The sequence below is a fragment of the Papio anubis genome, chromosome 16 (assembly GCF_008728515.1).
Source record: "Papio anubis isolate 15944 chromosome 16, Panubis1.0, whole genome shotgun sequence".
Lineage (NCBI taxonomy): Eukaryota > Metazoa > Chordata > Mammalia > Primates > Cercopithecidae > Papio > Papio anubis.
This window is the reverse complement of record NC_044991.1, coordinates 64,190,088-64,211,749: the sequence shown is the minus strand read 5'-3', so window position 1 is coordinate 64,211,749 and position 21,662 is coordinate 64,190,088. Positions and strand designations below refer to the sequence as shown.

Genomic DNA, 21,662 nt, shown 5'->3' with positions numbered 1-21,662 from the left:
TTACCTTCTATTTTAGGTCTATCATTTGGCAAGTGTACGCTTACGTGATCTATGTCTAAAACTGGATGTTTCAAATGAGTTACGAAGGAAGATATGGACGTGTTTTGAATTCACTTTAGTTCACTGCCCTGATCTAATGAAAGACAGGCATTTGGATCAGCTCCTCCTTTGTGCCTTTTATATCATGGCAAAGGTAATGTATACATTGGGAGAAGAGGCTGGGCATGGTGGCTCACACGTATAATCCTAGCACTTTGGGAGGTCAAGGCAAGGAGATCACTTGAGCCCAAGATTTCGAGATCAGCTTGGGCAACATGGTGAAACCTTGTCTCTGTAAAAAATGTAAAAGTTAGCTGGGCATTGTTGCTTGCACCTATAGGCCCAGCTACTTGGGAGACTGAGGTGGGAGGATCTCTTGAGCCCAGGAGGCCAAGGTTGCAGTGACCCGAGATCATGACACTGCACTTCAGTCTGGGCAATAGAGCAAGACCCCTGTCTCAAGAAAAAAAAAAGTTTCTGTACCATATTGCATATTGCTTTCTCATGATTTATTGTGCTGCCCCAGAAGAGCATTTTACTTTCTAGTTGCTACAACGTGTTTTAAGTCACAGAATAACATATCTTGCTTGTTTTTTAAAATTCTCATATATCTGATACAATCATTTGTCTTTACCACACTGGCAGTCCTAGCAGATATATACAGTTAAGATTTGATTTTTCAGCTTTTTGAGACAGAGCATATGTTTTTAAACTCCTTTGTGACCCCTCCTCCCAGAATGCCTCTTTGAAATCTCTGTAAAAAATAGGTCTTAGGCTGGGCGCGGTGGCTCACGCCTGTAATCCCAGCACTTTGGGAGCCCAAGGCGGATGGATCACAGGGTCAGGAGATCAAGACCATTCTGGCTAACACGGTGAAACCCCATCTCTACTAAAAATACAAAAAATTAGCCGATCGTGGTGGTGGGTGCCTGTAGTCCCAGCTACTCAGGAGGCTGAGGCAAGAGAACGGCGTGAACCTGGGAGGCGGAGCTTGCAGTGAGCCGAGATTGCGCCACTGCACTCCAGCCTGCGTGACAGAGCACGACTCCGTCTCAAATAAATAAATAAATAAATAAATAATAGGTCTTAGTAATTGTTTCTGCAGCACTATGGCAGTTAACGAGAACATGCACCATACAAAAGGCAACTAAAAGGGAGCCAACAAGAAAATGGTTGATTCATTTTTTAAGAAAGATTAGTTTGATGTAAAAAAGCACCGACTATGTTCAATACAAGAAATACTGGAAAGACACTAGTTACCAGGACTCAAGGAACCAAATTGCATCTGATAGCCTCAAGAGTCATGTGTTTGAAGTGAATCTTGCTGATTTGCAGAATGGTGAAGTTGCAGTTAGAAAACTCAACCTGAAGGGCCGGGCGTGGGCTCACGCCTATAATCCCAGCACTTTGGGAGGCTAAGGCAGGCAGATCACGAGGTCAGGAGATCGAGACCATCCTGGCTAACACGGTGAAACCCTGTCTCTACTAAAAATACAAAAATTAGCTGGGCGTGGTGGCACACTCCTGTAGTCCCAGCTACTCAGGAAGGACTCCTGAGGCAGGAGAATCACTTGAACCCGAGAGGCGGAGGTTGCAGTAAGCCAAGATCACGCCACTGCACTCTAGCCTAGATGACAGAGCGAGACTCTATCTCAAAAAAAGAAAAAAAAAGAATTAAAAACTTAAAAGATAAATGTTACTAGCTAATTGTGTGTTTTCCAGAAGACTGTTAGAGTTCAGGCTTTGCCATTTCTAGCTCATCATTATAGAGAACAGGGTTAGCACTAATGGACAGTGAAGCAAGGGAAAGGAGTAACTTAAGTGAAGTTTATGATCACAGAGATCCCAGAAGGAATTCCTTTTTCTTCCTTTTGGCCACCACTGTGACTTCTGTCTAAACATTAGAAACCCTACAGTCTGTCCTGAAATGTTAAAACCTAATCCTATAATAGCCACTCAGTTTGATTGAGGATCATCACTGTAAGATATTTTTAATCCTTTGTATGTAGTTAATTTACTTTTAAGTAAGTACTTAAAATTAATAAAACTGGAGACTGCAGGGCATTAAACAGATCTGAGTTTTCTTATATCTTTTTTTATATAAAGAAATGGATTTTCAGTAGAGTCACACCATAACAGTTTCAGTGCTTTTTGATTAATGAAACTATTAAGTGATTCCCCACAGGCTACAAAGCCTGAACTGTAAAGGTAGAAAAAAATCATAAATGTTAGTGGTTTTTAGTCATGGACTGGCCTGGAGTTAATGGTTTTCTGCAAGGTTGCTCTCAGTGCCAACTTATAATTAAAGTTTTGTTCAGAGTCATTTTTCTTTCAAAAAGCATTTGATAAATGCAGTTTTTATTTTCCTTAGGTAACAAAAGAAGAAAGAACTTTTCAAGAAATTATGAAAAGTTACAGGAATCAGCCCCAAGCTAATAGTCACGTGAGTTACATTATTTCTCCTACTGTCCAAAAATAGATTTACTGTTTTCCACTGACAAGTTATATAAAAGGTAAACTTATTTTATAGTTTTAATATACTTCAGATTTTCTGTTTTAATGGATAACATTAAAACTCAAGAGATAATTTCATCAAAGGAAAATTTCAGTAGAAGCCAGGAAATCTGTTTCCGATTCATCCATATACTTTCATATACTTCTCATAAGTTCTGCCATTCTATTTCTTCATTTAATGAAAGATATGTATAATGGCTCACGCCTGTAATCCCAGCACTTTGGGAGGCGGAGTCAGGTGGATTACCTGAGGTCAGGAGTTCGAGACCAGTCTGGCCAACATGGTAAAATCCTGTCTCTACTAAAAATACAGAAATTAGCCAGGCATGGTGGCACACGCCTGTAATCCCAGCTACTCGGGAGGCTGATGCAGGAGAATTGCTTGAGCCCGGGAGGCGGAGGTTGCGGTGAGCCAAGATTGTTCCACTGCACTCCAGCCTGGCGGACAGAGCGAGACTCTATCTCAGAAAAAAAAAAAAAAAGATATGTATAATAATAATATTCTTTAATTATATAACTTTATTTTTTTAATGATATTTAAACCCAGTGAAATTTTAGGGTTCATTAACCTAACTACAGCTTCTTTTGCCATCTGCTAAGCACCCTAATGTTTGCATCTTTGAATAGATGTTAAACATTTCTGATTATATTGTTCTCCCTGTGGTGAAAATTGCATGAAACCTTTCAGTCATAGTAGCAGAGTGGACTGGCACACAATAAGCATTTAATGAATGTTAATGTCATATTGTTGTTATTATTGTACCTGAAGAACACAAGTAAATTACCTTAAGGGTTTGATCATTCAAGAACCTGGTTGCTCTGCTCTTAGGAAGCATAATGGTCTCTTCTCTGGCCCTGGAAATTGTAGCCAGAAAGAGAGTGAGAGTGGCCTAGATTGCAGACCAACACAGAGATGTGGCCTCAGTATTAGTAGTTATATCCCCTTCTAAGAGAGCTTTAAGCCCTAAAATACATTATAGCAAGCAATATAGAGACATTTGAAGAACCAAGTACAGGCATTTGTTATATCCTGTGATAAGCTAAGATTTTCTGGGCTTCTTCAGGAAAATCCCTCAGGAACAGAGCCTAGAAAGCTCTAGATTGTCCTTGAAGATCATTAAGGTGAGGTTAGTGTGAGTCAAAAATGGGCCAAGCCATGGCTCCCTGAATATCCTCTTAATACCAGTAACCTATAATATAGTACAAGGGGGAATGGATCATGCCTTTCCAGCTATCTCAGAGGTGAGATAGTTCAGGGGCAGGGAAGGGAAAAGATTTTCATGTGGCCATCTGAAAGGAGATGGGAATGGGCTGGGGGCAGAAAAACAAGCTGCTTTAAGAACAAACGACTCTTGGCCAGGCACAGTGGCTCACGCCTGTAATCCCACCGGTTAAGGAAGCCAAGGCAGGCAGATTGCTTGAGCCCAGGAGGTCAATGCTACAGTGAGCCATAATTGTGCCACTGCACTCCAGTCTGAGCCATGGAGTGAGACCCTGTCTCTAAAAAGAAAAAAAAAAGACCAATCGATTGTTGTGTAAGGAATTAAAAAGGAGGAATTAATTCAGGTCTTTTGTTGTTTGTTTGTTTGTTTTCTTTTGTTTTGTATTTGAGACAGAGTCTTGCTCTGTTGTCCAGGCTGGAGCGCAGTGGTGCAATCTCAGCTCAGTGCAACCTTCACCCCCTGGCTTCAAGCAGTTCTCCTGCCTCAGCCTCCCTAGTAGCTGGAATTACAAGTGTGTGCTACCATGCCCAGCTAATTTTTGTATTTTTAGTAGAGACGGGCTTTCACCATGTTGGCCAGGCTGGTCTTGAATGCCTGGCCTCAAGTGATCTGCCCGCCTTGGCCTCCCAAAGTGCTGGGATTACAGGTGTGAGCCACTGCACCTGACCAAACTCAGGTCTTTGAAGTTGCTTTTATTTAGTAAAACCCAATCATCAGTCTTTAGTTGCTATTTCTTCTATTTTATAAACTAAGCCCATCTTAGATGGTAAGCTCTTCTCCAGTATCCCCTCTTTTATGGTATGTGTTATAATCTATGCTTACTAGAGCTAATAACATTTTACCCTTGAGTATCACTTATACAGACAAATAGTTTTTCATTGGCTTGATATTTTGCTCTTCTCATTTTGATTTTGTTTAACATGTACCTCTGACTGAGCAGTCCTTTTTTTCCCCTCTGGTGTGTAGGTATATAGAAGTGTTCTGCTGAAAAGTATTCCAAGAGAATTTGTGGCATATAATAAAAATATAAATGATGACTTTGAAATGATAGATTGTGGTAAGTTATCCAATTTAACATACTATATGTAAAACACATTGGATCACACTGTACATAATACAGTGGGTGTCAGACAACATGGAAATGTGAATCATGAGGAGGTGAGGTAGACAATACACACACATTTTGAAAACAATTATGTTTGAGATTAGAATGTGCTGGTATAGTTTATTGAAACCATTAATTTGTCCCCCGTTAATTGTTTTGGAAGAAATTTTCTAGTCTACTTATACATGTTAATGAAACATATAAAAGAGACTTAATAAAATTCTTAAATCTGAATGACAGGGAAAACAAGGTAGCTGACAGTAATCTTCCCGAGGAGTCTATTAAGAAAATGTCCTGGCTGGGCGTGGTGGTTCACGCCTGTAATCCCAGCACTTTGGGAGGCCAAGGCAGTCAGATCACGAGGTCAAGAGATCAAGGCCATCCTGGCCAACATGGTGAAACTCCATCTCTACTTTAAAAAATACAAAAATTAACTAGTTGTGGGGTATGCAGCTGTAGTCCCAGCTACTCGGGAGCCTGAGGCAGGAGAATCACTTGAATCCGGGAGTCAGAGGTTGCAGTGAGCTGAGATCACGCCACTGCACTCCAGCCTGGCAGCAGAGTGAGACTCTGTCACGCACACACACACAAAAGAAAATGTCCTGTTCATATAAGTATTATTTATAGGTAATTCTGCTACCACAGGCAAGACTGCACCCTCTTGCCACCATCATGCTAAGACTTCAGGCACTAGTAATCTTTTTTAAAGAAAAGAGAATCAAATGGTTAGTATTCATACACCTCTTCTGTCTACCTCCTTTCCCTTGTCTCATCTTTCCATGTATTTAAGGTGTATGTAATATATACATGTGTATATACTGTGATTTTTTTTTTTTGTTTTGCTTTGTTTGAGATAGGGTTTTGTTCTGTCACCTACACTGGAGTGCAGTGGTATGATCATGACTCACTGCAGCATCGACCTCGCAGACTCAAGTAATCCTTCCACCTCAGCCTCCCGAATAGCTGGAACTACAGGCATGCGCCATCACCCTGGCTAATTTTTATATTTTTTGTAGAGACAGGATTTTGCCATGTTTGCTCAGGCTGGTCTTGAAATCGTGAGCTCAAGTGACCCGCCCACCTTGGCCTCCCAAAGTACTAGGATTACAGGCATGAGCCACTGTGCCAAGCCTAGGTACTGTGATTTCTTTAATGCCACAGTGTGAGATATTTAGGTCATTTCTCCTTTTTTCTTCTCTTTTCTTTTCTTTTCTTGTCTTGTCCTCTCCTATCCCCCACTCTCCTTTCCTCTCTTCTCCCCATCCCCATCCCCATCCCTTCTCCTCCCCTCCCCCTCCCCTGCCCTCCTTTCTCTTTTCTTTTTTCTTTTCTTTTTTTCTTTTCTGAGACAGGATCTCACTCTGTTACCCAGGCAGGAATGCAGTGGCACAATCATGGCTTACTGCAGCCCTGACCTTCCCCGTTCCTTTCATCTCAGTCTTGCTGTCACACCCAACTAATTTTTTGTAGAGGTGGGATTTTGCCATGTTGCCCAAGTTGGTCTCCAACTCCTGGACTCAAGCAATCTCCCTGCCTTGGCCTCCCAGAGTTCTGGGCTGACAGGTATAAGCCACCATGCCTGGCCAGGTTGCTTCTAGTTATGCACAGCTCTGTGATGAGTATCATTTGTAGCTTAAATATTTAGGCCACATCCTTAGGATAAATTCTTAAAAGAAAATCTGATGAATTAAAACAAGTTTTTAAATTATAAAAATATCCATAATCATTATGATGTCCACTGGGATATAAACTTTTAAGATTTCATTCACCAAAAAGATCTTTTAATAATGTCCTAGAATCTGACTTTTTGAGGATAATAGGCCAAACTCAATTCTTTTTACATAAGTGTGTTATTCTGGAGCCTTTTCAAGGCAATGAGGAGTATATAAGATAGTAACCCTGGCCAGGCGCGGTGGCTCACACCTGTAATCCCAGTACTTTGGGAGGCCGAGGTGGGTGGATCATGAGATCAGGAGTTCGAGACCAGCCTGGCCAAGATGGTGAAACCCGTCTCTACTAAAACTACAAAAATTAGCCAGGTGCAGTGGGTGCAGTGGCAGGCACCTGTAATGCCAACTACTCAGGAGACTGAGGCAGGAGAATCACTTGAACTTGGGTGGCAGAGGTTGCAGTGAGCCAAGATCCTGCCACTGCACTCCAGTCTGGGTGACAGAGTGAGACTCCATCTCAAAAAAACAAAACAACAACAAATGCAGACAGTAACCCTGACAAACTATTAAAAAGCCTTTTTCTGTATTTGTTATACATGTTGCTTACCTATCTGGGGTGGTTTTTCTGTTCCTACAAAACCAGACATCAGGTTAGCTAGAAAGCTGTGGATCCCTTGCCTATTTTGTGTTTTTTCTATGCGAAACTAACTGCTAGCAAGTATCTGAGCTACAAGAGCAGTGAAGTAGAGAGTAGAAGCAAAAGATAATAGATGATGTGGTTTTCTGTTTTGTTTTCTTTTTGATAAGTGTCTGCCAAAGAAACTTGAGGTGACTGAGAGTTCGCCACTTCCTGTAGATATAGGTTTCAGATCAAATTCTGCTACACAATTTCTTTCTTTTTTTTCTTTTTCTTTTTTTTTTTTTTTTTTTGAGATACAGTCTCACTCTTGTGGCCCAGGCTGGAGTGCAATGGTGTGATCTCGGCTCACTGCAACCTCCGCCTCCCAGGTTCAAGTGATTCTCCTGCCTCAGCCTCCCGAGTAGCTGGGATTACAGATACCTGCCACCACGCCCAGCTAATTTTTGTATTTTTAGTAGAGACGGGGTTTTGCCATGTTGGCCAGGTTGGTCTTGAACTCCGGATCTCAGGTGATCCGCCCACCTTGGCCTCCCAAAGTGCTGGGATTTCAGGCGTCAGCCACTGCACCTGACCTTTTGTTTGTTTGTTTGTTTGTTTTTTTGAGACCATGTCTTGCTCTGTCACCCAGGCTGGAGTACAGTGGGACAGTCACAGCTCACTGCAGCCTTGACCTCCCAGGCCCAAGTGATTCTCGGCTCAGCCACGGCCTGGCTAATTTTTATATTTTTTGTAGAGATGGGGTTTCACCATGTTGCCAAGGCCAGTCTTGAACTGCTGGGTTCAAGTGATCCGTCTGCCTTGGCCTCCCAAAGTGCTGGGATTACAGGTGTGAGTCACCGCACTCTGTCTTATATACAGTTATTAACTATATTTATTAGCAAATAAGCAAACAATCATTGTTACAGGTCCTGTACAGTGGTGGTGGCACGGGGCAGGGAGAATATCCAGTGATGATGAACTCAGGAATTCTGGCACTCATAAAGAGAGTGAGAGCACAGTGACTTACGTCTATAATCCCAGCACTTCGGGAGGCCAAGCCAGGAGGGTGGCTTGAACCCAGGAGTTCAAGACCATTGTGGGTAACATAGTGAGAGCCCATTGCTACAAAAAATTTTTTAAAAATAGCCACACATGGTGGTGAGCATCTATAGTCCAAGCTACTCAGGAGGCTGAATTGGGAGGTTGGCTTGAGCCCAGGATGTCAAGGCTACAGTGAGCCATGATCTTGCCACTGTACTCCAGACAGAGCAAGACCCTGTCTCAAAAAAAAAAAAAAGAGAGAGAGAGAGAAAGTTATGTAGGAGGATATGCAATCAGACAAGTCTATATTCAGATAAGTCACCTTCCAGTTCTTAGAGCTATGTCTAGATGCTATGACCCAGATTTGGACACACCAAAGAACACCGACTTGGGAAGAACAGTTCTGGTTCTATAAACAAATTCATTATGGGTTGTAAAATAATTACTGTTTAAAAAGCACACACACAATTTATATATCCTATGCAGTAAGTTCATATATCCCAGTTCTATGTCTGACCACCACCCAAGGAAAAGACTTGCTCAAGAATGGGTGCCAAGATTTCAGATGCAGGATTCAGTCAACCTTACGGCTAGCATCAAGCAAATACCGTGGATCAGAATTCAGGGCTGGACACAGGACTTCTTAGAGCTTTTAGCCTTAATGTTATTATCCCTAAGAGTAAAGCCTAGAGACTTCACTGGATCTTTCATCACTTTCATGGCTATTGAGGGTAGTGTCTCAAATATTTTAACCAATCTGCTTATCTTAAATACTTTTTATTTCCTGAACATGAGCTCATTTTTGGCATTAGTCATACTTAATAAGCATTCACTATTTTCATCAGTAAAAACCCATTTCTGGCCGGACATGGTGGCTCACACCTGTAATCCCAGCACTTTGGGAGACCAAGGCGGGTGGATCACTTGAGGTCAGGAGTTCGAGACCAGTCTTGCTGACATGGTGAAACCCCATCTTTACTAAAAATACAAAAATTAGCCAGGCATGGTGGTGAGCACTTGTAATCCCTGCCACTTAGGGGGCTGAGGCAGGAGAATTGCTTGAACACTGGAGGCTGAGGTTGCAGTGAGCTGAGATTGTGCCACTGCACTCTAGCCTGGGCAACAGAGCAAGACTCTTTCTCAAAAAAAAAAAAAAAAAAATTCTGACTTTGAGTATGTTAATGAGCAAAGCATTGGTCATCGATTGAGATATGCCTAACAGAAACTGTTGGAGTGGAGAAAGAATTTCCTGATTAAAACACCAGCTCACTCCTCATGGGCTATGAATTCTTCATTGTCATGTTAGCAGACCACTCCAGAGCGGCAGTCTTAATTAGAATACTTGTGAGACCTAGGTTATAGCTTAACCTAAGTAACACAAACGTAACACTGTACTCAAGTGTATTGTAGTTAACTGAAAACTTTACATTACTTCCTTAGAAACTTATTTTACGGATTAAAAATAATTATATTTAGGCTGGGTGTTGTGGCTCATGCCTGTAATCTCCCAGCACTATGGAAGGCTGAGGCAAGAGGATCCCTTGAGCCCAGGAATTAAAGACCAGCAAGAGCAACACAGCAAGACCCCCATCTGCAACAAATGAAAATAAAAAATTAGCTGGGCATGGTGGCTGACACCTGTAGTCCCAACTACTTGGGAGACTGAGGCAGGAAGATCACTTGAATCCAGGAATTTGAGATTGTAGTGAACTATGATCGCACCACTGCACTTCAGCCAGGGTGATAGAGCAAGATCTTGTCTCTAAAAATAAAAAATATAACTATATGTATATGTATGTATGTGTGTGCATACACACACACACACACAGTCATGTGCCATATAATGATGTTTCAGTCAGTGATGGCCCACACATAAAACAGTGGTCCCATAAGATTATAATGCTGTATTTTTACTATACCTTTTCTATGTTTAGATATATTTAGGTGCACAAATACTTGCCATTGTGATACAATTGCCTGTGGTATTCAGGACAGTAACATGCTGTACAGTTTTGTAACTTAGGAGCAATATGCTATACCATTCAGCCTAGGTGTGTAGTTGGTCATACAGTCTAGGTTTGTGTAAGTATACTCTACAGTATTCTCATGACAAAATCATTTCAACAATGCATTTCTGAGAAGATAACCCATCATTATGCAATACACAACTATGTATACACATATACATATATATAATATTTAATACAAGCTTTGTTCATAGTAAGGCCTTAGTAATAGCTATTATTTATAAGCAATATCAAATTTATTATATTAATGAGTATGGTTTTTTTAGCATTAGTCCCACTTAATAAACCATTCACTATTTTCATCAGTAAAAACCCATTTCTGGCCGGACATGGTGGCTCACACCTGTAATCCCAGCACTTTGGGAGACCGAGATGGGATCTCACTGTGTTTCCCAGACTGGTCTTGAACTCTTGGGCTCAAGTGATCCTCCCACCTCGGCCTCCCAAAGTGCTGGAATTACAGGTGTGAACCACCACACCTGGACGAGTATATTTTTTTAATGTCTTTTTTTTCTTTAGTTTTTTTAAATTTTAGAGATGAGATCTTGCTCTGTTGCCCAGGCTGGAATGTAATAGGGTAATCATAGCTCACTGCAACCTTGATTTCCTGGGTTCAAGCGATCTTCTCATCTCAGCCTCCCGAGTAGCTAGGGATAAAAGTGCGTGCCACCACACCTAGTTTTTAAATTTTTAAATTTTTTTTTTTTTTTTTTGGGCGAGGTCTCTCTCTGTCTGCGCCCAGGCTGGAGTACAGTGGCGTTATCTTGGCTCACTGCGGCTCCCACCCAGCGGGGCTCCGCAGCCGATCTCCTGCCTCAGCCTCCTGGGTAGCTGGGACTACAGGCGCCGCCACCCAGCCCGGCTAATTTTTGTATTTTTAGTAGAGACAGGGTTTCACTGTGTTAGCCAGGGATGGTCTGGAGTCTCCTGACCTTGTGATCCATCGCCTTGGCCTCCCAAAGTGCTGGGATTACAGGTGTGAGCCACCGCGCCCGGCCCCTTAATTTTTTTTTTTTTTTATAGAGACAGGGTTTCACCACATCCAGCCTCCCACAATTTTAAATGTTTGGTTCATTCAAGTAAAGTATAGCTCCTTACCTTACATAAATATTAACAGCTGGAATTGGAATGACACAGAAATATGGAGACACTATAGTCTCTGTCTCAATAAATTTCTAATACAAGGAGGACATTAAATAATTTTAGACCAGGCGTGGTCGCTCACATCTGTAATCCCAGCACTTTGGGAGACCGAAGTGGGAGGATCACTTGAGCCCAGGAGTTAGAGACCAGCCTAGAAAACATAGGGAGACCCTGTCTCTACAAAAAGTAAAAAAAAATTAGCCTGGTGTGGCAGCATTCACCTGTAGTCCCAGCTACTCGGGAGGCTGAGGCAAGAGGATCAATAACCTGTCATAAAAACAAAACAAAAAGAAATAATTTTAATTGATCCATATAATGAGAATAACCTAGAAGAGCTGTTAACATACCAGTATCCTTTGGAACAGTGTTTCCCAGAATGGTAGTATAAGTGTTTTAGGGGGTCCAGGCACAGTGGTTTACGCCTGTAATCCCAGCACTTTGGGAGGCCAAAGCAGGCGGATCACCTGAGGTCAGGAGTTTGAGACCAGCCTGTCCAGCATGATGAAACCCCATCTCTACTGAAAATACAAAAATTAGCCAGATGTGGTGGCATGCTCCTGTAATCCCAAATACCCAGGAGGCTGAGGCAGGAGAATCGCTGGATCCCAGCGGGCAGAGAGACTGCAGTGAGCCGAGATTGCGCCACTGCACTCCAGGCTGGGCGACAGAGCAAGACTCCCTCTCAAAAAAAAAAAAGTGTTTTGGGGAAAGAGACTATACATAAAAAATTGGGGAAGTATGGAATTAAAGTGAACATGAGAGGTTTTTTTTTTCCCAAACTGCAGTACTTCTCAGAGCCTTACACTAACATGCATTTCTGAATTGCTAATATAATGTACAGCATTTCCTCAACTTTATTTAACCACATAGCTCCCCTCCCCTCCCACTCTAGTCAAGATCCTTTAGAAATAGCAGAAGTGAAAAAGACATCCAAATTAAGACTGAGATCCCCTGGGGCCGTTTGGTCTTTGAACCATGTTTGTGTTTTCTGGTTTTCCTAAGGTGAAGGCATTGCTTCTACCCATGTTCTCAATGTTTGTAGGCCAGTGAATTGAGAATGAGAACTTTTTTCATATAAATGCTAAATTCTTTTTAATTGGTAGTGGTTTTCGTAACTCTTCTAAACACATGGTTCTTGTATATACAAGCAAATGATAGTTTGTAATACTCTATAATACTTTTCCTTCCCCAAAAAATAGTAGGACAAATTTCTGCCTAGTTTCACAAGCTATCCCAGAGTTGCACCATTAAGTAGGAAACTACGTTGGGGCAAGCTGTTATTTTACTATTGGGTGTGCTCAGTAAAACCTGAACACTGGTTCCTGATCAGGGTTCCTGTTGTACGTGGTACAATAAGGCTCTTAGAACACCTATCACCTGCCATGTATTTGCAGAGAAATAAATGTAATTCATTTTGCTTCTTCCCTAACCTCTCAGGATATGCTTTACCTTTTAGAATCTTTCCACCTTTCTCAAAGACACAAGAAGAATATCTGCAGGCCTTTTAGTTTTCTGAAGCTGAGGTTTGCCACTGCCTCCCATACTGTAGAACTTAGATAACACCAGCTCAGGGCCGTTGCCCCTCTAAAAGCCACTAATGACAGTCAGCTCAAAAGCTATGGTTGTGAAAACATTCTGAAGTGGCATCTAGAGAAGAGAGCACCACCTTCAGTTGATATGTTTGCATTTCTCTAGATTCCAATTTGACTTAAAAGTAATACAGATGGATTTCTGAACCTTCTCTGAAAATATTAATTTCTCTACGTAAAGACTTGTGAGTTTTTTTTAATATTGTAGAAAGGTAATTTAAATTGCTGACTTGTATATTAAAGTATGCTTTGTGGCTGGGCATGGTGGCTCACGCCTGTAATCCCTGCACTTTGAGAGGCTGAGGCTGGCAGATCACTTGAGCCCAGGAGTTGGAAACCATCCGGGGCAACATGGAAATATTGCTGTCTCTACTAAAAATAAACGCCGTCTCTACTAAAAATAAAAAATCGCCAGGCATGGTGGTGCGTGCCTGTAGTCCCAGCTACTCAGGAGGCTGAGGTGGGAGGATCACTTGAATCCAGGAGGTCGGGGTTGCAGTGAGCCAACATTGTACCACTGCACTCCACCCTGGGTGACAAAGTGAGACCCTGTCTCAAAAAAAATAAAATAAAAAGTATGCTTTGTATCACAACATTGCATTCTTTTTAACAGACTTGGAAGATGCTACAAAAACACCTGACTGTTCCAGTGGACCAGTGAAAGAGGAAAGAGGTGATCTTATAAAATTTTACAATACAATATATGTAGGAAGAGTGAAGTCATTTGCACTGAAATACGACTTGTCAAATCAGGACCATGTGGTATGTTTTATGTTTTACTACTTTATTATTGTTCGCTGTCATAGTTGAATTACTATAAGTTTAATTTGCTAGATAAGTATGTCAAAGTAAAATTACTAGCAATTAATCAGAGCATGACTAGTAACTTAATCAGTGATTAAGGCTATGGTACAACAGAGACCAGAGGAAATCATGGAATCTATTGCCCTGGCTACAGTGCAGTGGTGAGATCCTGGCTCACTGCAACCTTTGCTTCCAGGGCTCAAGCGATGCTCCCACCCCAGCCTCCCAGTAGCTGGTATGACAGCTGCGTGCCACCACCACGCCTGGCTAATTTTTTTGTATTTTTAGTAGATACAGGGTTTCACCATGTTGGCCAGGCTGGTCTGGAACTCCTGGACTTAAGCAATCTACCCACCTCAGACTCCCAAAGTGATGGGATTACAGGTGTGAAACACCACGCCTGGCAGAAATTTTATCTATACCATGATTATGTTGCTAGAAATTCCGTGTACATTACAGGCTTGAGCCACCGCGCCCGGCCACTAAGAAATTTTTATGCAGGCCAGGCATGGTGGCTCACGCTTGTGATCCCAGCACTTTGGGAGGCCGAGGCAAGCGGATCACGAGGTCAGGAGATTGAGACCATCCTGGCTAACACAGTGAAACCCTGTCTCTACTGAAAAGACAAAAAAAAAAAAATTAGCCGGGCATAGTGGTGGGCGCCTGTAGTCCCAGCTTCTAGGGAGGCTGAGGCAGGAGAATGGCGTGAACCGGGGAGGTGGAGCTTGCAGTGAGCCAAGATCATGCCACTGCACTCCAGCCCAAGCGACAGAGCGAGACTCCGTCTCAAAAAAAAAAAAAAAAAAAAAAAATTATGCAGACCCCAGTTTTGGCAGTCGCAGCAGGCCTGACAAAGTGTTACCAGTGTGTAAGCTGAGGTTGCTTCCCAGAAGACCAGACTTTAGCTCTAAGAAAAAGAGACCAGCCAGGCACTTCCCAAGCCTGTAATCCCAGCACTTTGGGAAGCTAAGCCTGGAGGATTGTTTGAGCCCAGGAATTTGAGACCAGCCTGGAAAAATAGGAAGGCCCTGTCTCTTTAAAAAAAAAAACTCTACAAATTAGCCATGTAGTGGCTGGTATACACCCGAGTAGTGGTCCCAACTACTCAGCAAGCTAAGGTAGGAGGATCGCTTGGGCCCAGGAGGTCAAGGCTGCAATGAACCACAGTCGCATCACTGCACTCCAGTCTGGGCAACAGAGCAAGACCCTGCCTCAAAAAAAAAAGAAAAGAAAAGAAGGCCCTAGCAGAAGCTGCAGCCAGCCAGCCAATAGCTGTTTCTATGTATCTGTGTGCATCTGTACATTTCTGTTCTTCCTCTTTTCATGGAATATGGTCTATGACTATCCTCAGAGGTCATAACTGTTCATCCTACTCCAGTTTCACTTCCCCTCTGTCTATATACTCTGAATATCTCTACCATCTTAATTTATTTCCATTATACAGGATATTAAAGAAAATGAAATCCTTGCTCATCCAACTTATTTCTAAATATTTTCCATTTCCATATGAAGTGTTTCCCATTTCATTAACAGATTTTTTTCCATGTCGGAATCATTCTGCTGGCTTATAGAATTCTCTGCCTCTTTTATTCTCTCTGCTACTGCTTTGGTTGTGGGGTAGAGAGAGATTTTGTGTGTGTGTGTAGAGAGAGATTGTTATAGCAAGTGTTAGAAGATTGGTTATTCTTTGTCCCTACTTTTTTTTTTTTTTTTTTTGGAGAAGGAGTCTCGCTTTGTTGCCCAGGCTGGAGTGCAGTGGCCACAGTCTTGGCTCACTGCAACCTCCACCTCCTGGCTTCAGGCAATTCTGTGCCTCAGCCTCCTGAGTAGCTGGCATTACAGGCGCCTGTCACCACGCCCAGCTGATCTTCGTATTTTTAGTAGAAACAGGGTTTCACCATCTTGGCCAGGCTGGTCTTGAACTCTTGACCTCATGATCCACCCACCTCGGCCTCCCAAAGTGCTGGGATTACAAGCGTGAGCCACCCTGCCCAGCCTGTCCTTACTTTTTAAGCATGAATATGAGGTTCTCGTGCTCGTGGCTTAACTCCTGGTGTCTTGTCCAGAATTTTTTTTTTTTTCTTTTGAGACAGAGTCTCACTCTGTCACCTAGGGAGGAGTGCAGTGACATAAACTCGGCTCACTGCAACCTCTGCCTCCTGGGTTCAAACAGTTGTCATGCTCAGCCTCCCAAGTGGCTGGGACTACAGGCACATACCACCATACCTGGCTAATTTTTATATTTTTAGGAGCTACTCAGGAGGCTGAAGTGGGGTTTTGCCATGTTGGCCAGACTAGTCTCCAACTCCTGGCTTCAAGTGATCAGAGCACGTTGACCTCCCAAAGTGCTGGATTATAGGAGTGAGCCACTGCACCCGGCCCCAGAAATCTTTTTTTTTTTTTTTTGGAGGCAGATTCTTGCTCTGTCACCCAGGATGGAGTGCAGTGGCACAATCTGGGCTTACTGCAACACCTCTGCCTCCTGGGTTCAAGCAATTCTAGTGCCTCAGCCTCCCGAATAGCTCGGATTACAGGCATGTGCCACCACGCCCAGCTAATTTTTGCATTTTTAGTGGAGACAGAGTGTCACCATGCTGGCCACGCTGGTCTCAAACTCCTGACCTCAGGTGATCCACCCACCTCGGCCTCCCAAAGTGCTGGGATTACAGGTGTGAGCCACCACACCCGGCCAGAATTCTTAATACTAGTTATAGGACTTCCTGAAAGATCCGGGAAAATTGGCAGGGCATAGTGGCTCACACCTGTAATCCCAGCACTTTGGGAGGCCGAGGTGGGTGGATCACCTGAGGTCAGGAGTTGGAGACCAGCCTGGCCAAGATGATCATCTCTTAAAAATACAAAATTAGCTGGGCGTGGTGGCACATGCCTGTAATCTCAGCTACTTGGGAGGTTGAGGCAGGAGAATCGCTTGAACCTGGGAGGCAGAGGTTGCAGTGAGCCTAGATTGCACCATCTTACTGTAGCCTGGGCAACAAGAGCGAGAGATACTTCATCTCAAAAAAAAAAAAAAAAGATCCAAGAAAATAAATTCTACTTTATCTGTTGTTGTAAAAAAAAAAAAAAGAAGTAACAGATCTTTTTTTTTTTGGCTTTTCTCAACCATAAATGAGCTTTTATAGTATAACTGATTCCTAACTAGGAGATATCATAAAAATAAAAATATGGGATTCAAAAACAAAGAAAAACTTTTATCTAAAAAATCTGACTTTTGGGTTATTTTAGATGGATGCTCCACCACTCTCTCCTTTTCCACATATTAAACAACAGCCAGGCTCACCACGCCGCATTTCCCAACAGCACTCCATTTATATTTCCCCACACAAGAATGGGTCAGGCCTTACACCAAGAAGCGCTCTGCTGTACAAGTTCAATGGCAGCCCTTCTAAGGTAAGGTGAATAGGCTAAAAGTTGGATTTCACATTAACAGTCAGTAACTGTTAATCTTGCCTCTTTTTTTGTTTTTGGCCAAGTTTCTACTATACTAATAAAATATGAAATGTTAACTATGGCATGTCTCCTCTCATCAAGAGCAGTATATTCAGTTTGAGGTAGTTTAATCCATTATTATTGACATGGTATTTGTGGAGTTCATTTTGAAAGTCCAGCATGTTTTCCTGTTCAAGCAAGATCTTGAGAAGGGACCAGTAAAGCAACATCTGCAAGTGGTCAGACCTGGGGGATGTCAAGTTGAAAGAAAGGCATTGGAAGTGAAAGTGCATTTGGTAGATGGCACCCAAGATAGGAAGACATCTGAAAACACAAGCCTCCTCTTATGTACATAGACAACTCTGTGATCATCTCCATCCTTATCCTTGTTGAGTGGTGAAGATGTGATATGGACATGATTGCTGTTTTCAGATACTTCATGGACTGTCAAGCAGATCTGTTCAGTATGTCTCCAGAAGTCAGAATCAGTATAAACTGGAAGAAATTGTAGTGGGGCATATTGTAATTCAGTCCAAATACATTGGCTCCTTCTTATTACTTTCCTATTAAGTTATACAGATGCCTACAGAGTTCTCACTATACTTGACAAAGTTGGCTAAGATAATATACCTGACTGGACACAGTGGCTCAAGCCTATAATCCTAGCACTTTGGGAGGCCAAGGCAGGCGGATTGCCTGATCTCAGGAGTTCAAGACCAGCCTGGGCAACATGGCGAAACCCCATCTCTACTAAAAATACAAAAAATTAGCCAGGCATGATGGTCCGCACCTGTAATCTCAGCTACTCTGCTCAGGAGGCTGAGGCAGGAGAATCGCTTGAGCCCAGGAGGCGGAGGTTGCAGTGAGCCGAGATCACCCCTTTTTCACTCCAGCCTGGGCAACAGAACAAGACTCTGTCTCAAAAAAAAAAAAAAATTGAAAAGCATTACTCTAAGGAAGAGGATCTCAAACTGTAGGGAGCTTTAAAATCATTGGGAGGGCTTGTTAAAACAGATTAGGGCTGGTCGCAGTGGCTCACGCCTGTAATCCCAGCACTTTGGGAGGCCGAGGCAGGCAGATCACGAGATCAGGAGTTCAAGACCAGCCTGGCCAACATAGCGAAACCCCGTCTCTACTAAAAATACAAAAATTAGCCAGGCCTCATACTCAGGAGGCTGAGGCAGGAGAATCGCTTGAACCCAGTAGGCAGAGGTTGCAGTGAGCCGAGATCGTGCCATTGCACTCCAGCCTGGGCGACAAGAACAAGACTTCGTCTCAAAAACAAACAAACAAAAAACAGATAAGGCCAGGCACGGTGGCTCACCCCTGTAATCCCAGCACTTTGGGAGGCCAAGGTTGGGGGATCACTTGAGGCTGGGAGTTCAAGACCAGCCTGGCCAACATGACAAAATCCTGTCTCTACTAAAAATACAAAAAAATAGCCAGGCATGGTGGCATGTGCCTGTAGTCCCAGCTAGGGAGGCTGAGGCAGGAGAATAGCTTGAGCCCAGGAGGCGGAGCTTGCAGTGAGCCAAGATCATGCCCTGCACTCCAGCCTGGGCAACAGAGAGAGAACCTGTCTCAAAAAATAAAAAAATTATAGATGCTTCTTCTGCTTCTGGTCTGGGTACTACACATCGAGAACTACTATTATACAGTAAATTCAGTTGTTTTGGTTTTGTTTTTGAGACAGGGTCTCACTCTGTTTCCTAAGCTGGAGTACAGTGGCATGATCACTGCTTACTGCAGCCGCAACCTCCCCAGGCTCAGGTGATGCTCCGTAGCCTCCCGAGTAGCTGAGACTACAGGCACAAGCCACCACACCTGCCTAATTTTTGTATTTTTTGTAGAGACCAGGTTTGCCATGTTGCCCAGGCTGATCTCAAACTCCTGGGCTCAAGTGATTGAACCATCTTGGCCTCCCAAAGTGCTGGTATTACAGGCCACCACACCTGGCCTTAAATCTAATTTTTAAACCACCTGAAAAGATTAGTTCAAGCCATCCCTTATGAGGTTGTTCTAAGTTTTAAAAAGAATCCTTATCCCAGTGTGAAGATTTGGATAGAGGATAGAACACAGGAAAAAACAATTCGCTTGGTTGTTTGCTGCCATTTCCCTTCTCCCTCTTTTACTCACACACGTTCTCTATTTCTGCACAGAGTTTGAAAGAGATCAACAACATGATAAGGCAAGGTGAGCAGAGAACCAAGAAGCGAGTAATAGCCATCGATAGTGATGCAGAATCCCCTGCCAAACGCGTCTGTCAAGAAAATGATGATGTTTTACTGAAACGACTACAGGATGTTGTCAGTGAAAGAGCAAATCATTAATGTTCTTGTTTCTATGATAAAAGCACTTTCAGATTGTTCTGCAGAAAGTTGGAGCTCTGTCCTTCAAACCTTTTAGCCCTATGGATGGTAAATATTGCTGGATTATAAGAAAAAAATTGCACAAAAATGTGCTTTTTAAAATATTTATCCAAAATGTAATTGACAGAGATGTATTTTGAGTTGGACTGGAAAGGAATATTTTAAGTGCCTTTTAAAAATGCTAATAGTCAGGCTAGATGCAGTGGCTCACGCCTGTAATCCCAAGACTTTGGGAGGCCAAGGGGGGCAGATCACCTGAGGTCGGGAGTTTGAGACTAGCCTGACCAACATGGAAAAACCCCATCTCTACTAAAAATACAAAATTAGCCAGGTGTGGTGGCACATGCCTGTAATCCCAGCTACTTGGGAGGCTGAGGCAGAATTGCTTGAACCCAGGAAGCGGAGGTTGTGGTGAGCCTAGGTTGCACCACTGCACTTCAGCCTGGGCAACAAGAGTAAAACTCCATCTCAAAAATATGTATCTATTAATAGGGATTTTTTTTTAATGTTTGCTCCTTAAGTTAGTTTTCAAGTTGAAATTAGGAGAAACCCCATAACTTTTTAGCTCTCTTTTAAAAATAAATGTCTCCTCCTCCTGTGTTTTGTAATATGTGGATAAATAATCTACTTTTGGTAAGCATGCTTTGAGATATTTGTATTCTCAATTTAATATTGAAGGAAGGGGTTGGTTCCCATAGTACCTGGCCAGAGGGTTATGTACCAGCCTGTCTCTGGCCCACTGTGGTAATTCCACATCCAGGTGCTACCACCATTCAGGGTTGTCTCCTTCTCGTGCCTTTTCTCTCCTTGAGCTTTATAAACAGATTTGTACCTGAGCCCCAATGCTACACTCATCCTTGCTTTCCAGCCCTAAGCCATCTCAGCCTGATGTCACAACCCAATAAATGGGCACTTTCTTCTTTTGTAAACTATTATCATTTTGGTTTCTGTGACATTAACTTAATTATATATGATCATACTAACTCATGTAGTTCTCAAAATAGGCAGCTGCTTCTCAAGCCAGTAGAATAAAATTCAGTTAGTTATTAAAAACTAAATTCCTGTTAGTAAGGTAACACCATGATTATGTGTGTTATACTATTTTTGAGATCATAGTATCAGTCATTCTCAATATCTAATTGAGTCCCTCAGAATATTTTAAACCTTTTATTTTTTTTTTTATTTTTTTTTTATTTATTTTTTTTTTTGAGACGGAGTCTCGCTCTGTTGCCCAGGCTGGAGTGCAGTGGCCGATCTCAGCTCACTGCGAGCTCCGCCTCCCGGGTTCACGCCATTCTCCTGCCTCAGCCTCCCGAGTAGCTGGGACCACAGGCGCCCGCCAGCTCGCCCGGCTAGTTTTTTTTGTATTTTTTAGTAGAGACGGGGTTTCACTGTGTTAGCCAGGATGGTCTCGATCTCCTGACCTTGTGATCCACCCGTCTCGGCCTCCCAAAGTGCTGGGATTACAGGCTTGAGCCACCGTGCCCGGCCTTTAAACCTTTTAAAAACCACATAAATATCATCTTATGCCTCATAATTCCAGTATATTTAATACATCAGTAAAATAGCTGCTTATTACTTCCCCCGCTTTGTTCTCAGTATTTTTAGTACATCATGAGTTTCCTGCTAGTGTACCACTGGGTACTCCTGAAGATGTTTTTCCGTACTAGGGATGCTTTTCAGTATTAGGGATGCTTTTTTCAGTGCTAGGGATGCTTTTCAGTACTAGGGATGCTTTCCAAAATATCACCTCTTTTACATTTACTTTTTCTAGTATGTGTCTGGAATCCAGAGAACATGAAAAAGCCACTTACAATTAATTTTGAGAAGTTTTATCAAATGTTTATGTTTCTAACTGCAAACGTTAATTTTGGAAAGGCACAATGTTTAACTCACCTATGTTTAACCATGGCTAATTTAAAATAGTCAGATTTGGCTGTCACTAATTAGTATTCTCAAGAATTTCATTTTTCAATTTTAAGAAGAAAAGGGATTTTGGTCACATTTTGCTTGTAAATGAAAATTACATCCTCATTCTTTGTGTAGTATCTACACATTGTTATAAGCCAAAA

General features: G+C 42.5%; 1 protein-coding gene across 9 annotated transcripts in view; it reads left to right on the top strand.

Moving 5' to 3' along the window:
• Nucleotides 1-20,523, top strand: part of RBL1 (RB transcriptional corepressor like 1) — an 87,645-nt gene extending 67,122 nt beyond the window's left edge. For 6 of the 9 annotated variants that reach the window (XM_021921068.2, XM_017944833.3, XM_021921073.1 and 3 more), the window contains 6 exons: nucleotides 17-193; nucleotides 2,411-2,482; nucleotides 4,743-4,833; nucleotides 13,584-13,732; nucleotides 17,018-17,182; nucleotides 19,381-19,551. In XM_021921068.2, coding sequence (XP_021776760.1) covers nucleotides 17-193; nucleotides 2,411-2,482; nucleotides 4,743-4,833; nucleotides 13,584-13,732; nucleotides 17,018-17,182; nucleotides 19,381-19,551 — 825 coding nt within the window. Of the gene's footprint in view, nucleotides 1-16; nucleotides 194-2,410; nucleotides 2,483-4,742; nucleotides 4,834-13,583; nucleotides 13,733-17,017; nucleotides 17,183-19,380 lie in introns of all 9 variants that reach the window. The other 3 variants (XM_021921067.2, XM_021921069.2, XM_021921070.2) reach the window with 3 other exon arrangements.
• The last annotated feature ends 1,139 nt before the right edge of the window (nucleotides 20,524-21,662 follow it).